Source organism: Tachysurus vachellii, chromosome 17 (assembly GCF_030014155.1).
Source record: "Tachysurus vachellii isolate PV-2020 chromosome 17, HZAU_Pvac_v1, whole genome shotgun sequence".
In the NCBI taxonomy this organism is placed as follows: Eukaryota; Metazoa; Chordata; class Actinopteri; order Siluriformes; family Bagridae; genus Tachysurus; species Tachysurus vachellii.
Genome location: NC_083476.1, coordinates 375,001 through 390,577, shown reverse-complemented (window position 1 = coordinate 390,577; position 15,577 = coordinate 375,001). Strand labels below are relative to the sequence as shown.

The 15,577-nt window shown below is 43.9% G+C and overlaps 1 protein-coding gene across 1 annotated transcript in view; it reads right to left on the bottom strand.

The window, feature by feature from the left end:
• Positions 1-12,078: 12,078 nt before the first annotated feature.
• Positions 12,079-15,577, bottom strand: part of poglut3 (protein O-glucosyltransferase 3) — an 8,331-nt gene continuing 4,832 nt past the window's right edge. Inside the window, exons 4-8 of the mRNA XM_060891472.1 lie at positions 15,434-15,577; positions 15,151-15,347; positions 14,830-15,024; positions 13,933-14,037; positions 12,079-13,291 (exon numbers count right to left, since the gene is read on the bottom strand). The exon at positions 15,434-15,577 is cut by the window's right edge and continues 73 nt beyond it. Of these exons, the coding sequence (XP_060747455.1) occupies positions 13,160-13,291; positions 13,933-14,037; positions 14,830-15,024; positions 15,151-15,347; positions 15,434-15,577 (773 nt within the window). The 3' untranslated portion in view covers positions 12,079-13,159. The remainder of the gene's footprint in view (positions 13,292-13,932; positions 14,038-14,829; positions 15,025-15,150; positions 15,348-15,433) is intronic.

The window sequence follows — 15,577 nt, the reverse complement described above, 5'->3', positions numbered from 1 at the left end:
TAAAATCTACATACACACACTGACAGAGGGAATAGATAGATAGATAGATAGATAGATAGATAGATAGATAGATAGATAGATATTTTGAGGAGTTTAGTTGTTATTAAGGGTTATTAACCCTTTATAATCCATAGTTCTGCTGCAGCGTTCTGGAGAGTGATTGGTCGTCAGGTTTATACGAATGCTCTCACAGATACACAGATCTGGTTAATACAGCGAACCTGACAGTTCTCATGAGTCTAAAAATGTTTTTGAAATGTAAATAATCTGTTTATGGAAACGTAAAGACACACATTCATCACAGATCAGTTCTGTCATCTCTGAGCTGAGCAGCTGAACCTCCTCGTCTCCCCCTCACCCCCACGGTGTCATCTAATTGGTTTGTGCCAGATTGGGTTGTTCTTTGATCTCACACTGGGGTGAACCAACTGGAACTAGCAGGAGACATGAAGGGAAGTGAGCTGTTTATTGCTTTTCCCTGGAGGAAGGATGTTATCCAAACTTCATCTAGCAAACTGAGCCAAGTCCTGAGAGGAGGAACATCTGAGTGCCAGCTCACACCTCTCACACCTCTCACACCTCCACCCCTTCCCACCCCCTCACCTATAACCCCTCCCACCTCCAATCCATCAATCTCACCTCAAACACTAACTACAGCTACCACTTTAAACCATTTCCACTGATATATATATATATATATATATATATATACTGTATATATGTGTGTGTGTGTGTGTGTGTGTGTGTGTGTGTGTGTGCGTGTGTGTGTTTACTACTACTTGTCTTTCTCCTGATCCAGAGGAGTTTATTAAGCTAATAAATGTGATAACAAATCAGAAATGCAGTGCGATGTGAAGGGTGAGGAGTTTGAACTGATTAGAAAAACAATCTCAGTGTTTCTGTCCCAGCGCAGGGACAAATTACATTTTTAGCCGTTTAACTTTCCTCTGAAAAGAAAGAAAGAAATGTATTATTTATTCTCACAGTAATTTAGTTCACTACTGGCCAGAAAATGAGAAAATAACAGCAGCCGAGGTTTCTGTCTATCTGGTGAACCGAAACCTGCTGTTTCTCTTTTTCTTTATTTTTAGATAGAAAAAGTCTTAAGTTTTATTTTATTGTCTTTTGTCTTTATACACTGACACTATTAATTAAAATCATTCTGATAATCAATGCATCAGGCCTTAGAAATGTTTCCAGAAATAAAATTAGTTATTTATTTGCTTTGTAAAATGTATTTAATAATCTACATCAAAGCCATGAGTCAGATATTAGAGCAATATTAAAGGAAACGATAATGCTGAACAAATCTACTGTTAAATTCCTATTTTTATTTTCATGAAAACAGACAGACAGACAGGTAGACTGACAGAGAGACAGTCAGTCAGACAGACAGTCAGATAGACAGACAGACAGACAGATTGACACACAGACAGACAGACAGACAGTCAGACATAGACAGACTGATTGACAAACAGACAGGTTGACTGACAGAGAGACAGTCAGTCAGACAGACAGACAGACAGACAAACAGACAGATGGACGGACAGATGGACAGACAGACAGATGGACAGACAGACAGACAGACAGACAGACAGACAGACAGACAGACAGACAGACAGACAGACAGACAGACAGACAGACAGACGGACAGACAGTCAGACAGACAGACAGACAGACAGACAGACTCCTTTAAAGTCAGACACGTGAAACTTTTCTCTGAACACTTCACCTCCTTCCTTTTCTCCTCTGTTCTTCACACAGTTTATACTTCACCACTGATTTAACCACATGTCAGTCTGTCTGTCTGTCTGTCCTGAAGTCTGAACACAGAGCAGCACTTACTCCAGCTCGTCTCGTCTGGTCTCCGTCATCTCGTTAATCTATTAAATAAAAATCTTTTTAAAAAGTTACAGAATAATTCCAGTGTGAAACATGTTGAATTTTTTTTTTGAGATTTTTCTATGAGGTTTGTAATTAACCTGGAGTCCAGTGTGTCACGTTGCCGTGGAGATGGACACAAGTGCAGGTGAGCAAAATAACCATCATCTAAAAAAACAACTGAACCAGAATCACTAAACAAGCAGAGAGACGAGGTAGAGACGAGAGAGGACAGAGACACCGGAGACGGAGCGCACGGCGACCATGCTGCGTCTCTGCAGTGCATTCTGGGACAAATCGTTTTTATTCTTTCTACAAAGAAAAAGAAAAAACTCAGTAGAATAGAACAGTTTCTGATCGTTGATCCCTCAGTGACACGGTGCTGCTTTTAAAACGTGTCCAGCTCGTGCTGACGTCCTGTAAGATTACGTGTAAAACGTGTGAAAGCAGAGCGACGTGCTGTTTAAAAAGTGTTTGTTGTTTGTATGCTGGCTGCTCGCTAACCGCTGCTGCGTCATCGATTTTATGCCGTTTATTCAGCACATGATGATAAACGAGGACACAGAGAATGTTTTTTTATTCAATTGTGAGCTAAACACAAGACCTCATTACAGCTACGTTTTCCTGAGTTCCTCATTTAGATGAAAAATAAATCGGATTTGTGTGGAGTTTGTGAGAACGTGGCATTAATCAGTGATAACAGTTTGAGCCAGAAAAGCAGAATTATTCCAGTGAACGTCGACTCGCTCGACTCTAATGGAACGAACACAGGATTTATTCGCGAAAGAAAACGTGTGAAATCCTGAAACTCTGATCCACAGACAGACCACAGAAATTCAGGGATAATGTCTGTTTTATTCTCCTCCAACTGAGTCTAATTAAACTCATCGCTATCTATAATTACATCTGTGCTCATTTGTGTGACAGAGAGAGCGTGAGACATTCTGTCTCTCTCTCTCTCTCTCTGTCTCTGTCTCTCTCTCTCTCTCTCTCTCTCTCTCAGACTCGTATTTATGGTGTAATTCTTCATTACTCAGCATTCTCAGTGTTATTGTTTACCCATCTGCTGTAATTGACATCCTGTGCCTTCATAGTTTTGTGCCACCTGGGGAGTTAAGCAGCCACATACACAGACAGTCACACACACATACACACACACTCACTCACACACACATACACACACACACATACACACACACACTCACTCACACACACATACACACACACTAAAATCAGAGGCCCCTAGCCATCAATAGTCTCAATTGCCCCTCTTAGACCTTGCCCAACCTTTTCCCACCTTGCACTAAAATACCCCGACCTGTGCAGCACAAAGTATTGACCCACACTCTACACCAGACCAAAGGTGACCATCACGGACTGTGTGAAATTTCATGTCACTGTTTAACGGATGCTGTGTTCAAGTGTCTGACTAGCATAGAGGGGGGCCAATACTTTATGCAGATAAACAGGAACGTGGGCTGTAGTGAGTAAACAACACGGACAAGTGGAATATTATCTGGAGAGTAAAACACGGACAACGTGGAAAAACAAGCAGCGGGACAAGGAGCAGCAGCAGAATCCCAGCCGCGCGACGTGACCACATGAGACGGGGTAATTAATGAGATCACACCGGGACACAGCGAGGGCTTTAGATACCGTATGCCCTGTTCTCAGCTTTATAAGCTTCTCTTTCCTTCTCTGTGGGAAAAAACACCACATGAAGCTCAGCTCATATTCCACAAAGTGATTATTAAAGTCCCAAAAAGTTAGCGAGGAGATCTCGATTTCCCTCCACAGTCCCAGGGTGAGTGAAAGTGGATCTCATGTAAACTGTGGAGCAGGATGTTGATGTCAGGACAAGTAGCACTGCTAACGTCTTTAACATAAACACTACAATAAAGTGAGAACTGAGTAGAAATGACAGTCAGAGCAGATCAACACTCTGTAACGTCACACACTATCAGAGTTACTGCATGGTGTACATGAGCAGAAGGCAGAAGGACCACTGAACTAACTCAGAGACAGAAATATAACACCAACATCATTTAAAACCCTTTACCATGTTGGAGGACAGCAGAGTTTCTGTACATGAGGCTGTACACAGTAAGAAGATTTGACCAAAAACACCATCATTATCACAAATCTAACTAACACTAATGTGTGTTAGTGTCAGAACTACAGTTAGTCCAAAATGCAGCTGTAAGAGCTCTCACTAGGACAAGAAAGTATGACCATATAACCCCAATTTTATCATCTCTACACTGGATACCTGTTAAGTTTAGAATTGATTACAAACTGCTGCTACTTACGTACAAGGCTCTTAATGGTTTAGCTCCCATGTATCTAACTAGTCTTCTAACACGTTACAATCCTTCACGCTCTCTGAGATCACAAAACTCAGGACTTCTGGTAGTTCCCAGAATATCTAAGTCTACTAAAGGTGGTAGAGCGTTTTCTTATTTAGCTCCCAAACTCTGGAATAGTCTTCCTGATAGTGTTCGGGGCTCAGACACACTTTCACAGTTTAAATGTAGATTAAAAACTCATCTCTTTAGTCAGACGTACACATAATACATCCCATAATATTGTGCTCTATTACATCAGACTTGCAAATATTATAAACAACAGCTACGTTAATTCCTCTCCACTGCTTCTGTCTTTCTACCATCCCGAGGCATCCAGACGTTGTATCAGCTCCAGTTGGACTCTGTGATACTAAAGAGGAGATGTGAACTCCATGTGGTCTTTTACATCACTACAACATTTATCAGACTGTATATTTATAATCACACCCCCAGTGTCACCCACATGAGGATGAGGTTCCCCTTTGAGTCTGGTTCCTCTCAAGGTTCCTTCCTTTACCATCTAAGGGAGTTTTTCCTCCCCACAGTCACCTGAGTCACCTCAGACTTGTTCATTGGGGATAAATACAAACATATTGTGAACTAAATCTATCTAATAATAATCTTGAGTTAATTATAATATTAATTATATAATATTAATTATATTAATCTTTATATTATTATTTATAATAACCTTCTGTTCCATGTTTATATTCTGTAAAGCTGCTTTGTGACAATGTCTATAGTAAAAAGTGCTACACAAATAAAGTTGAACTGAATCTAATTGAATATTCTGATATTTCTCACTTCAGAAGCAGGAAGTAGGATCATTCTGATGACAGCACGCGATGGCCATGTTAGCTGTGAGCCCTGGAGTGTAAAAAACTCACCACAGCGTCTGCTACAGCTGTAAAACCTCTACACTGCACATCTACAGCAGCTAAACAGCTCGTCTCATATCATCTCATATCATATCATCTGTGATGTGAACACGATGAGATAAATGATGAGCTGATGAGGAGAAAACAACAGAACAACCAGTAAGAGCTCCCAGCTGGGAGGAAGCCAACCCTGATGCTCTACTTCTGCATGTGTGACTCTCTCTCTCTCTCTCTCTCTCTCTCTCTCTCTCTCTCTCTCTCTCTCTCTCTGTCCTCCTGCTGCAGTGGACGATTCACATGGACACTTTAACACACAATAATCATCTGTGAACTGGTGACTCACTTCTCTGATTTTCTTCCATGAAATTACAAAACAAGTCTTGGACTGTGGAAGTGTGTGTGTGTGTGTGTGTGTGTGTGTGTGTGTGTGTGTGTGTGTGTGTGTGTGTGAGAAAGAGAGAGAGAGAGAGATAGAAGTAAAATCATACAAAAAGAAACTCTAAACAAACCCAGATGGTCGACACACAGTGAGTCTAAAACAGACAAACACAACAACGTCCTGGACAAAACACACAAAGATGAGTGAAGAACGTCGTCCAGGTCAAATTGGACCAAACCATCTGTGATAACGGGGGGATCCGACAGTGTTACTGCGGTCAGGTTCATGATGTGATATTTTAAATGCAGGAAATTAAGTGATTTAAATATTAAAAACACAATTCTGTTCCAGTTTTAATATCAGGAGACAAAATTTTCCTGTCATATTTATTTCACCTCATTGCCAGAGTCTCACCTCATAATCTACTCAATCATTTCTTCATATTTACATTAAACACTTCATCCATTTCCATAAAAGGAGATTTTGTAGAATCACATTTGCATCGCAGGCAAAACTCTGTCTGAGTTACACTTCTGGGCAAAAACTATTCATTCATCTCCATTTGAGACGTTGTATGAGTGTAAACAGCTCATTGGTTTCCAGAAGTGAGTCAGCAGTTATAGTCGAGCCGGAGCATTAAAAAGAACTCATTTCAGACTCGGACCACGGCCTCAACTCACCAATCCAACTTTTCCACACTGGCAGCAAAGATAGTGCAAAGTCGGTCCCACACTGCCGTCCTCAGCTGTATTTAAAGTTCAATATTGGAAGTTAAAGAGGGTGATGATGCTGAGCGTGCAGCTCTCTTTAGCCACACTGTTAATTCTCTCTGATCTTCAGCAGTCCATGAGCACCAGCCGTCACTGCATGAAACTCTACAGATCAATGGAGCTTCATGACATTTAAACCATGAAGGACAAACCTGGGAAGTCTAAATTTTAGATTTCAACCAGTTTACATCCTTTTTAGTGTGAAACTTAAAGACAGACATGTGAGGGGTGTTGAGGGGTGTGATAGGTGTGAGGGGTGTGAAAGGTGTGAGAGACGTGTGAGGGGTGTGAGAGGTGTGAGGGGTGTGAGAGGTGTGAGGGGTGTGAGAGGTGTGACAGATGTGAGAGGTGTGAAGGGTGTGAGAGGTGTGACAGATGTGAGAGGTGTGACAGATGTGAGAGGTGTGAGAGGTGTGAGAGGTGTGAGGGGTGTGAGGGGTGTGAGAGGTGTGACAGGTGTGAGAGGTGTGAGGGGTGTGAGAGGTGTGAGAGGTGTGAGAGGTGTGAGGGGTGTGACAGGTGTGAGAGGTGTGAGGGGTGTGAGAGGTGTGAGGGGTGTGAGAGGTGTGAGGGGTGTGAGAGGTGTGACAGGTGTGAGAGGTGTGACAGGTGTGAGGGGTGTGACAGGTGTGACAGGTGTGAGGGGTGTGAGAGGTGTGAGGGGTGTGAGAGGTGTGACAGGTGTGAGAGGTGTGAGAGGTGTGACAGATGTGAGAGGTGTGAGGGGTGTGAGGGGTGTGAGAGGTGTGAGGGGTGTGAGAGGTGTGAGTGGTGTGAGAGGTGTGAGGGGTGTGACAGGTGTGAGAGGTGTGAGGGGTGTGAGAGGTGTGAGGGGTGTGAGGGGTGTGAGAGGTGTGAGAGGTGTGAGGGGTGTGAGAGGTGTGAGGGGTGTGAGAGGTGTGACAGGTGTGAGGGGTGTGAGGGGTGTGAGAGGTGTGAGGGGTGTGAGAGGTGTGAGGGGTGTGACAGGTGTGAGAGGTGTGAGGGGTGTGAGGGGTGTGAGAGGTGTGACAGGTGTGACAGGTGTGAGGGGTGTGAGAGGTGTGAGAGGTGTGAGAGGTGTGAGGGGTGTGAGAGGTGTGAGGGGTGTGAGAGGTGTGACGGGTGTGAGGGGTGTGAGGGGTGTGAGGGGTGTGAGAGGTGTGAGGGGTGTGAGAGGTGTGAGGGGTGTGAGAGGTGTGAGGGGTGTGAAAGGTGTGAGAGGTGTGAGGGGTGTGAGGGGTGTGACAGGTGTGAGGGGTGTGACAGGTGTGAGAGGTGTGACAGGTGTGAGAGGTGTGACAGATGTGAGGGGTGTGAGAGGTGTGAGAGGTGTGAGAGGTGTGACAGATGTGAGAGGTGTGAGAGGTGTGACAGATGTGAGAGGTGTGACAGGTGTGAGAGGTGTGACAGATGTGAGAGGTGTGACAGATGTGAGAGGTGTGACAGGTGTGAGAGGTGTGAGGGGTGTGAGAGGTGTGAGAGGTGTAACAGATGTGAGAGGTGTGACAGATGTGAGAGGTGTGACAGATGTGAGAGGTGTGAGAGGTGTGAGAGGTGTGAGGGGTGTGAGAGGTGTGAGGGGTGTGAGAGGTGTGAGAGGTGTGAGGGGTGTGACAGGTGTGAGAGGTGTGAGGGGTGTGAGAGGTGTGAGGGGTGTGAGAGGTGTGAGGGGTGTGAGAGGTGTGACAGGTGTGAGGGGTGTGAGAGGTGTGAGAGGTGTGACAGGTGTGAGAGGTGTGAGAGGTGTGACAGATGTGAGAGGTGTGACAGGTGTGAGGGGTGTGAGGGGTGTGAGAGGTGTGACAGGTGTGAGAGGTGTGACAGGTGTGAGAGGTGTGACAGGTGTGAGAGGTGTGACAGATGTGAGGGGTGTGAGGGGTGTGAGAGGTGTGAGAGGTGTGACAGATGTGAGAGGTGTGAGAGGTGTGACAGATGTGAGAGGTGTGACAGGTGTGAGAGGTGTGAGGGGTGTGAGGGGTGTGAGGGGTGTGACAGGTGTGAGGGGTGTGAGGGGTGTGACAGGTGTGAGAGGTGTGACAGGTGTGAGAGGTGTGACAGGTGTGAGGGGTGTGAGGGGTGTGAGGGGTGTGACAGGTGTGAGGGGTGTGAGGGGTGTGACAGGTGTGAGGGGTGTGAGAGGTGTGAGAGGTGTGAGAGGTGTGAGGGGTGTGAGGGGTGTGACAGGTGTGAGAGGTGTGTGAGGTGTGAGAGGTGTGAGAGGTGTCACTCAGATGTTCCTCCTCTCAGGACTTGACTCAGTTTGCTAGATGAAGTTTGGATCCTTCCTCCAGGGAAAAGCAATAAACAGCTCACTTCCCTTCATGTCTCCTTTATGTTGAGTGTGAAAATGTTATTTTTAAAAAGCAGTGGAGATTAAAAGTGAGTCAGGTTACAGTTACAGTGTCATAAAGAGTCAGGACCAAACAAAGAGTCAGGACCAAACAAAGAGTCAGGACCAAACAAAGAGTCAGGACCAAACAAAGAGTCAGGACCAAACAAAGAGTCAGGACCAAACAAAGAGTCAGGACCAAACAAAGAGTCAGGACCAAACAAAGAGTCAGGACCAAACAAAGAGTCAGGACCAAACAAATCAGCAGATTTCTGTTTCAATTCTTTTATTTGATGCTGAACCACTAAATTAAATGTTTTATTAGAAAATACAGAAAGTGTCTGATGGCCTCAGACTGAAGATGGCTGAAAAGCTTCAGTGTTCATAACATGACTGAATGTTAACAAACTCACTGCGGCTGTTTTCTCTCTCACAGCCGAACCTTCTGACTGCTCTACTGACAAACATCAGCAATGCTGCACCACCCCTGAAATTTACACTTTAATATTATAATGAAACTTGTGAGTTTGTGAGAACACTGTTGCTAAGCAACAGGGAAACGCGGACACGATCACCAGGCAGATTTGCTAAGCACTAAGGTTTCCGCTAGCTCATCCAGTTACTTGTGAATTAAAGAAATACTATTTTAAAAAATGAGCTAACGAATTACTTTCGACAGGCGGCAGACACGGAGGAGAAGAAATCCTGGACCCAGAGATGTCAGGACTCAGGAACATGTCGACACTCACAGGAGCAAAACGAGGAACATTTTCACTGCAACTTTCCTTCAGAGACTCTGACAGTAGGACATTACAGCGTGTTGCATCAGTGTCCAGCAGACAGTCATCACTCAGACATCAGCAACATGCTGCGTTTACAGAAAGACAAACGAGGGACAGGCAAAGAAGACAAGCTGCACATGTGGAGGACGAGACTGTGGACTGAGGAGAGAAGAGAACGCTGTAATGATCCACCTCAGATCTGAAACATTTCAGATCGAACTGATGGCGTCTTTATTACAGTCTCCTGGCACATTACTGCAGGGACATCTTTTTATTACTTCAATTATCAATTATATTTTATGTAGATTTTCTATATTACATAGAATTTATTATTATTATTATTATTATTATTATTATTATTATTATTGTTATTATTATTATTATTATTATTATTATTATTATTATTGTTATTATTGTTGTTGTTGTTATTATTATTATTATTATTGTTGTTGTTGTTGTTGTTATTATTATTATTATTGTTATTATTGTTATTATTATTATTATTATTATTGTTATTATTGTTGTTATTATTATTATTATTATTGTTATTATTGTTGTTGTTATTATTATTATTATCTGCCCATTTTACTATTTTACTTTAATACAGTTTTCTGACTGTAAAACACTTTCAGTTGCAGTTTGAATATTTAAAATCTAATACATTAATAATGTCGATGTATTTTTATTAAATAAATATTAGATTCATCTTGTGTGTGTTTTTACGCCGGTTCATGTTTTTTTTTGAAAAGGAGTCATTTGATTCTGTTCAGTTAAATGATTCATTCCCAGTCATTTAGCTGCACAGTAAACACAAAGATTTAAATAAGTCTACAAAGAGCTTGAACAACTTTTGCACGTTTGGTTTTATTTAACGTCCCTGAACGTGCAGCTGAAGCAGCTCCAGACCACGATGGACCACCACCATGCTTCAGACATTTCTGACAAAGCTTTCTGATGTTTGTTGGTAATGTGCAGCAGGGTTTTGATTTGTTTTTCCCTCCATAATGTCCTTTCATTAACACCACTGTGTTCAGTATGTTCAGTTCTTCAGTGTTACGTCCTCTTGTTACTAAGACTCGTTACAGAGTGTGGTGTCTCTACATCCTTCACCTCTAATCTCAGGTCGTTCAGAGGAACACGTGAGTCCTGTTCAGTCGTGGAGACGTCGCTCATACATGTGTTCAGTAAGGAGCAGACGTAGGAGCAGACGCGGTCCTGTGGTCTGATGATTAACAAGAATAAAGATCAAAACCCGTTTTTAGGAGTAAAGTGGAATTCCTGCCACTCCATAGAGATCATGTATTTTTTCTCATTTATCCATCCATCTCTATCTATCTGTCTATGCTTTCTGTCCCTTTTTATCTTTCCTTCTCTTCATCACTTTATCCCATATGCTGTGTGTAACAAGGCATGTGTGAGGATCAGCTTCAGTGACTGCAGCAGACTGTTAAATAAAAAACCCATAGAGAGAGAGAGAGTGTGTGTGTGTGTGTGTGTGTGTGTGTGTGTGTGTGTGTGTGTGTGTTCTCAGCGTTCTTATTTTATTGTCCTACAGAAAATAACAGTAGAATCTGATATAGAGGTTTAGCTACAGATACATAGAGAAAATCTGTAGAAGGGAAACTGACCTGAGAATTATTTTCACATCACATCTAAATGTGAATGATGTCATTTCAGAAATGTCAAATTAAATGATAATAATATCAATAACAAACCCCTTCAGACCGTACAATAAAGCACACTGTAAAGGTCTAAAGAATTCAGATCCTCGCTTTACCTCCTCTCTCTCTCTCTCTCTCTCTCTCTCTGAAGGTTAAAAATTCCACTTCTCCATTACAAAGAGCATCGTCACGTTTCCAAAGCACGAGGAGCTCGTCACCGTCTTTTCAGCCAGTTTATCAAAAACCCCTTTCAGCTTCTGAGAGAACAAAAATAAAATAAAAAATTCAAAGGCTTGATGATTAAACACCCCGAGATGAAACAGGATGCATGAAGCAACACCGCCCCCTACAGGCCTCCCTCAGAGGAGCAGGGGCAGATTCACTTGGTACCTGCTCATGTGTTCCAGTGTAAATGTAAAAGAACAAAGATTTCACTCAATCTGAAAGTCACCAAACATAAAAACACCAGACTCTCGTGTACGACTGTGACCCAAAGCAATCAACATTTTACTACATGGATATAAAAGGTCACAGCACCTGCCGTTGTACCTCTCTGTGATGCTAGTTAGCTAAATTAGCTAATGTTCGCCATGTTCAGTTCATGGTTGTCATGGTAACTGAATAATAATCTACGCTACTGTTAAGTAAGTCAGTGTGAAAGCGAGGTTGTGACCATTGTTAGGCTGTTATACACTGAGGTCACTGGATGCTCCCTGATTTACATATTCATGAATATTCAATGTCCTGTTGTTTTCTTGAGACACGCTGCTCTTTCTCATCCTCATCACCAAGCTTGCTCTTCTCCTACCTGGACCAGCCGTCCAATCAGCTTTAATCAGATATAATCAGACTGAGTCAGAGCCATCTCAGCTCTCTCCATCACACATGGTTTAGCTGAAGCAGCCGGAGTCCTGATGAAGGGCAGTGTGTATAAAACACTTCAGCTGTGTTTCCTAACACACACACAACAGATGAAGGAGAGGAAACACACTGCAGTGTTCGACAGGAAGAACAGACAAGTAACATTTTCATTCCTCTGAAACTGAGGAGCATCAAATTAAAAAAGATTCATGAAATAAAAGTTTTTATTAAAAAGTTAACAAAGTGTAAAAATCTCAGCAGCCCGATGAAGTGTAAACATTTTAACACACAAACGCACACAAATGCACACACACACAATTTGCTGATGTTGCAGTTACAGTACAGGACAGTAAACAATCAGCTTAAAAGCCAGGCTTGGTTTCTCTCTTAGAAAATATAATACACTAAAAGCATCTTCACTTATAAAATATAATCACTGTGCGTGTGTGTGTGTGTGTGTGTGTGTGTGTGTGTTACTGATATAAAATGATGACTGATTTATTCACTGTATTATCAGCACATACAGAACTCAGTTCCTTCTTTACATGCAGCTCAGTATAAGTCCTTCAATACTGAATGAGACACAGCCGAGGTTCCTGTGTGTGTACATGGAGCTGTACGTGAAGGTGTGTGTGTGTGTGTGTGTGTGTGTGTGTGTACATGGAGCTGTACGTGAAGGGGTGTGTATGTGTGTGTGTGTGTACATGGAGCTGTATGTGAAGGGGTGTGTGTGTGTGTACATGGAGCTGTATGTAAAGGTGTGTGTGTGTACATGGAGCTGTACGTGAAGGGGTGTGTATGTGTGTGTGTGTGTGTACATGGAGCTGTACGTGAAGGGGTGTGTATGTGTGTGTGTGTGTGTACATGGAGCTGTATGTGAAGGGGTGTGTATGTGTGTGTGTGTACATGGAGCTGTATGTGAAGGGGTGTGTGTGTGTGTGTATGTGTGTGTACATGGAGCTGTAAGTGAAGGTGTGTGTGTGTGTGTGTGTGTGTGTACATGGAGCTGTACGTGAAGGGGTGTGTATGTGTGTGTGTGTACATGGAGCTGTATGTGAAGGGGTGTGTGTGTGTGTGTATGTGTGTGTACATGGAGCTGTAAGTGAAGGTGTGTGTGTGTGTACATGGAGCTGTATGTAAAGGTGTGTGTGTGTGTACATGGAGCTGTATGTGAAGGTGTGTGTGTGTGTGTGTGTGTGTGTACATGGAGCTGTACGTGAAGGTAAAATGGTGTGTGGTTTGGGACACACCCACAGTGGCAGGTAGAAATGTTTGATGATTACAGCACGTGTCACAGCTCGACACGTGACCCCTCCCACGTCCTCCTGTGACAGTGACACGCTGCACTGTGGTCAGACGGCTGTCTCACTCGCTCCATATCAGGATGAAGCGCAGGTTTCCCCACCTGTCGATCTGCGTATGACTGAGGAACAGAAACAGTAAGGAACATGAGACCCTATGATTCAGTTCCAGCTTCCTCTAAGAGGAGGAGAAGCTCAGAGAAGCAGGAGGAGAAGCTCAGAGAAGCAGGAGGAGAAGCTCAGAGAAGCAGGAGGAGAAGCTCAGAGAAGCAGGAGGAGAAGCTCAGAGAAGCAGGAGGAGAAGCTCAGAGAAGCAGGAGGAGAAGCAGGAGGAGAAGCAGGAGGAGAAGCTCAGAGAAGCAGGAGGAGAAGCTCAGAGAAGCAGGAGGAGAAGCAGGAGGAGAAGCTCAGAGAAGCAGGAGGAGAAGCTCAGAGAAGCAGGAGGAGAAGCTCAGAGAAGCAGGAGGAGAAGCTCAGAGAAGCAGGAGGAGAAGCAGGAGGAGAAGCTCAGAGAAGCAGGAGGAGAAGCTCAGAGAAGCAGGAGGAGAAGCAGGAGGAGAAGCTCAGAGAAGCAGGAGGAGAAGCAGGAGGAGAAGCAGGAGGAGAAGCTCCCTCAGTACACCTGTAGGACAGGTGACTTTACTCTCTAGTCTTCATTAGTACTGTGGCATTATTAATATTAATTAGCAGTCGTACGACTTACACTAGCAGCAGAGGATTAGAGGAAACAGAGCTGGAGGTTAAATGATCTCAGGACTGTTACCTTTAGCACCATGTAGTAATAACAGTAGAGTCTGTGAGGCTGTAACAGTTCTCTGGTCAGCGTCTGTCCTGCCCTCGCTACAGCCTCCACTTCACCATCATTGTCCTGTTTTACACACACACGACACAGACACACACACACACGACACACACACGACACAGACACACGACACAGACACACACACACACGACACACACACGCACGACACAGACACACACACGCACGACACAGACACACACGACACACACACACACACACGACACAGACACACACACACGACACACACACACGACACAGACACACACACGCACGACACAGACACACACACGCACAACACAGACACACACACATGACACAGACACACACACACGACACAGACACACACACACACACACGACACAGACACAGACACACGACACAGACACACGACACAGACACACACACAGACACACACACAGACACACACACAGACACACACACACGACACAGACACACACAGACACACACACACAGACACACACACCACACAGACACACACACGACACAGACACGACACAGACACACACACACACACGACACAGACACACACACACGACACAGACACACACACAGACACACACACAGACACACACACAGACACACACACAGACACACACACACACACACACACACGACACAGACACAGACACACACACGCACACACAGACACACACACACAGACACACACACACAGACACACACACACACACACAGACACACACACACACAGACACAGACACACACAGACACACACATGTTATAAGAGGAAGGGGTGTGAGTCAGGAGAAACTTTAGCTTTAATTACACACAGCAGACCTCACAGTGTATTACTCAGTAAGTTACTCAGTACAATCTCACCTTTGCCCACTGGATTTTCTCAATCAGATCCGACAGATCCCTCTTGATCCGTAAGTAATGGCGCCCAGGCCTCAGGTGTGTGTAAAAGTGTTCGTAATAAGGAGAGTCCTGCTTCATTACCACACTGTTCCCCAACATCAGGTATGGAAACCTGTATGCAGCTACGGTCCCATCCACGTTCAGCTGGTACTTATACTGAACACACAAACACACAATAATTCTCTCTGTATAATTTTGTTTGTTCTGAATATTTATGTTTAACAATTCCGTGTCATTTCCTCTAAATAATTTGTGTATTTTTGTCATTTTTATCATTTTCACCTTAAAGAATTCGAAGAAGCCGATCAGCGGTGCTTTGCCGAGATCCTTCTCTCGTTCACGGAAGAAGAAGAAAGCCGTGATCCCAGCGTCCAGCAGCTCGGGATTTTTCTTGGACATGGAGACGAGGTTTAATCTCTCTTCACGACTGTCTCTGCCTCGGAAAATCGCTCGCTCCGTTTTATTCCCCCACACGGGACCTGCAGCACCACAATAGCCTAATGAGCCGTAACGAACAAGCAGCTGTTAATGCACTTAACACTAAATCAACAGTTAACACACACACCTGTGTTTCCCTGTATAGACAGTAGGTCATTGGACACGCCCCTCATCGTCTCTAAGGTGGAGTGAGTGATGTCATAGGTGGGCAGAATGATGTCACGTGTGTCCTTTGAGCCACACCACGAGATTATGGGAAGTGGTCCAGGAA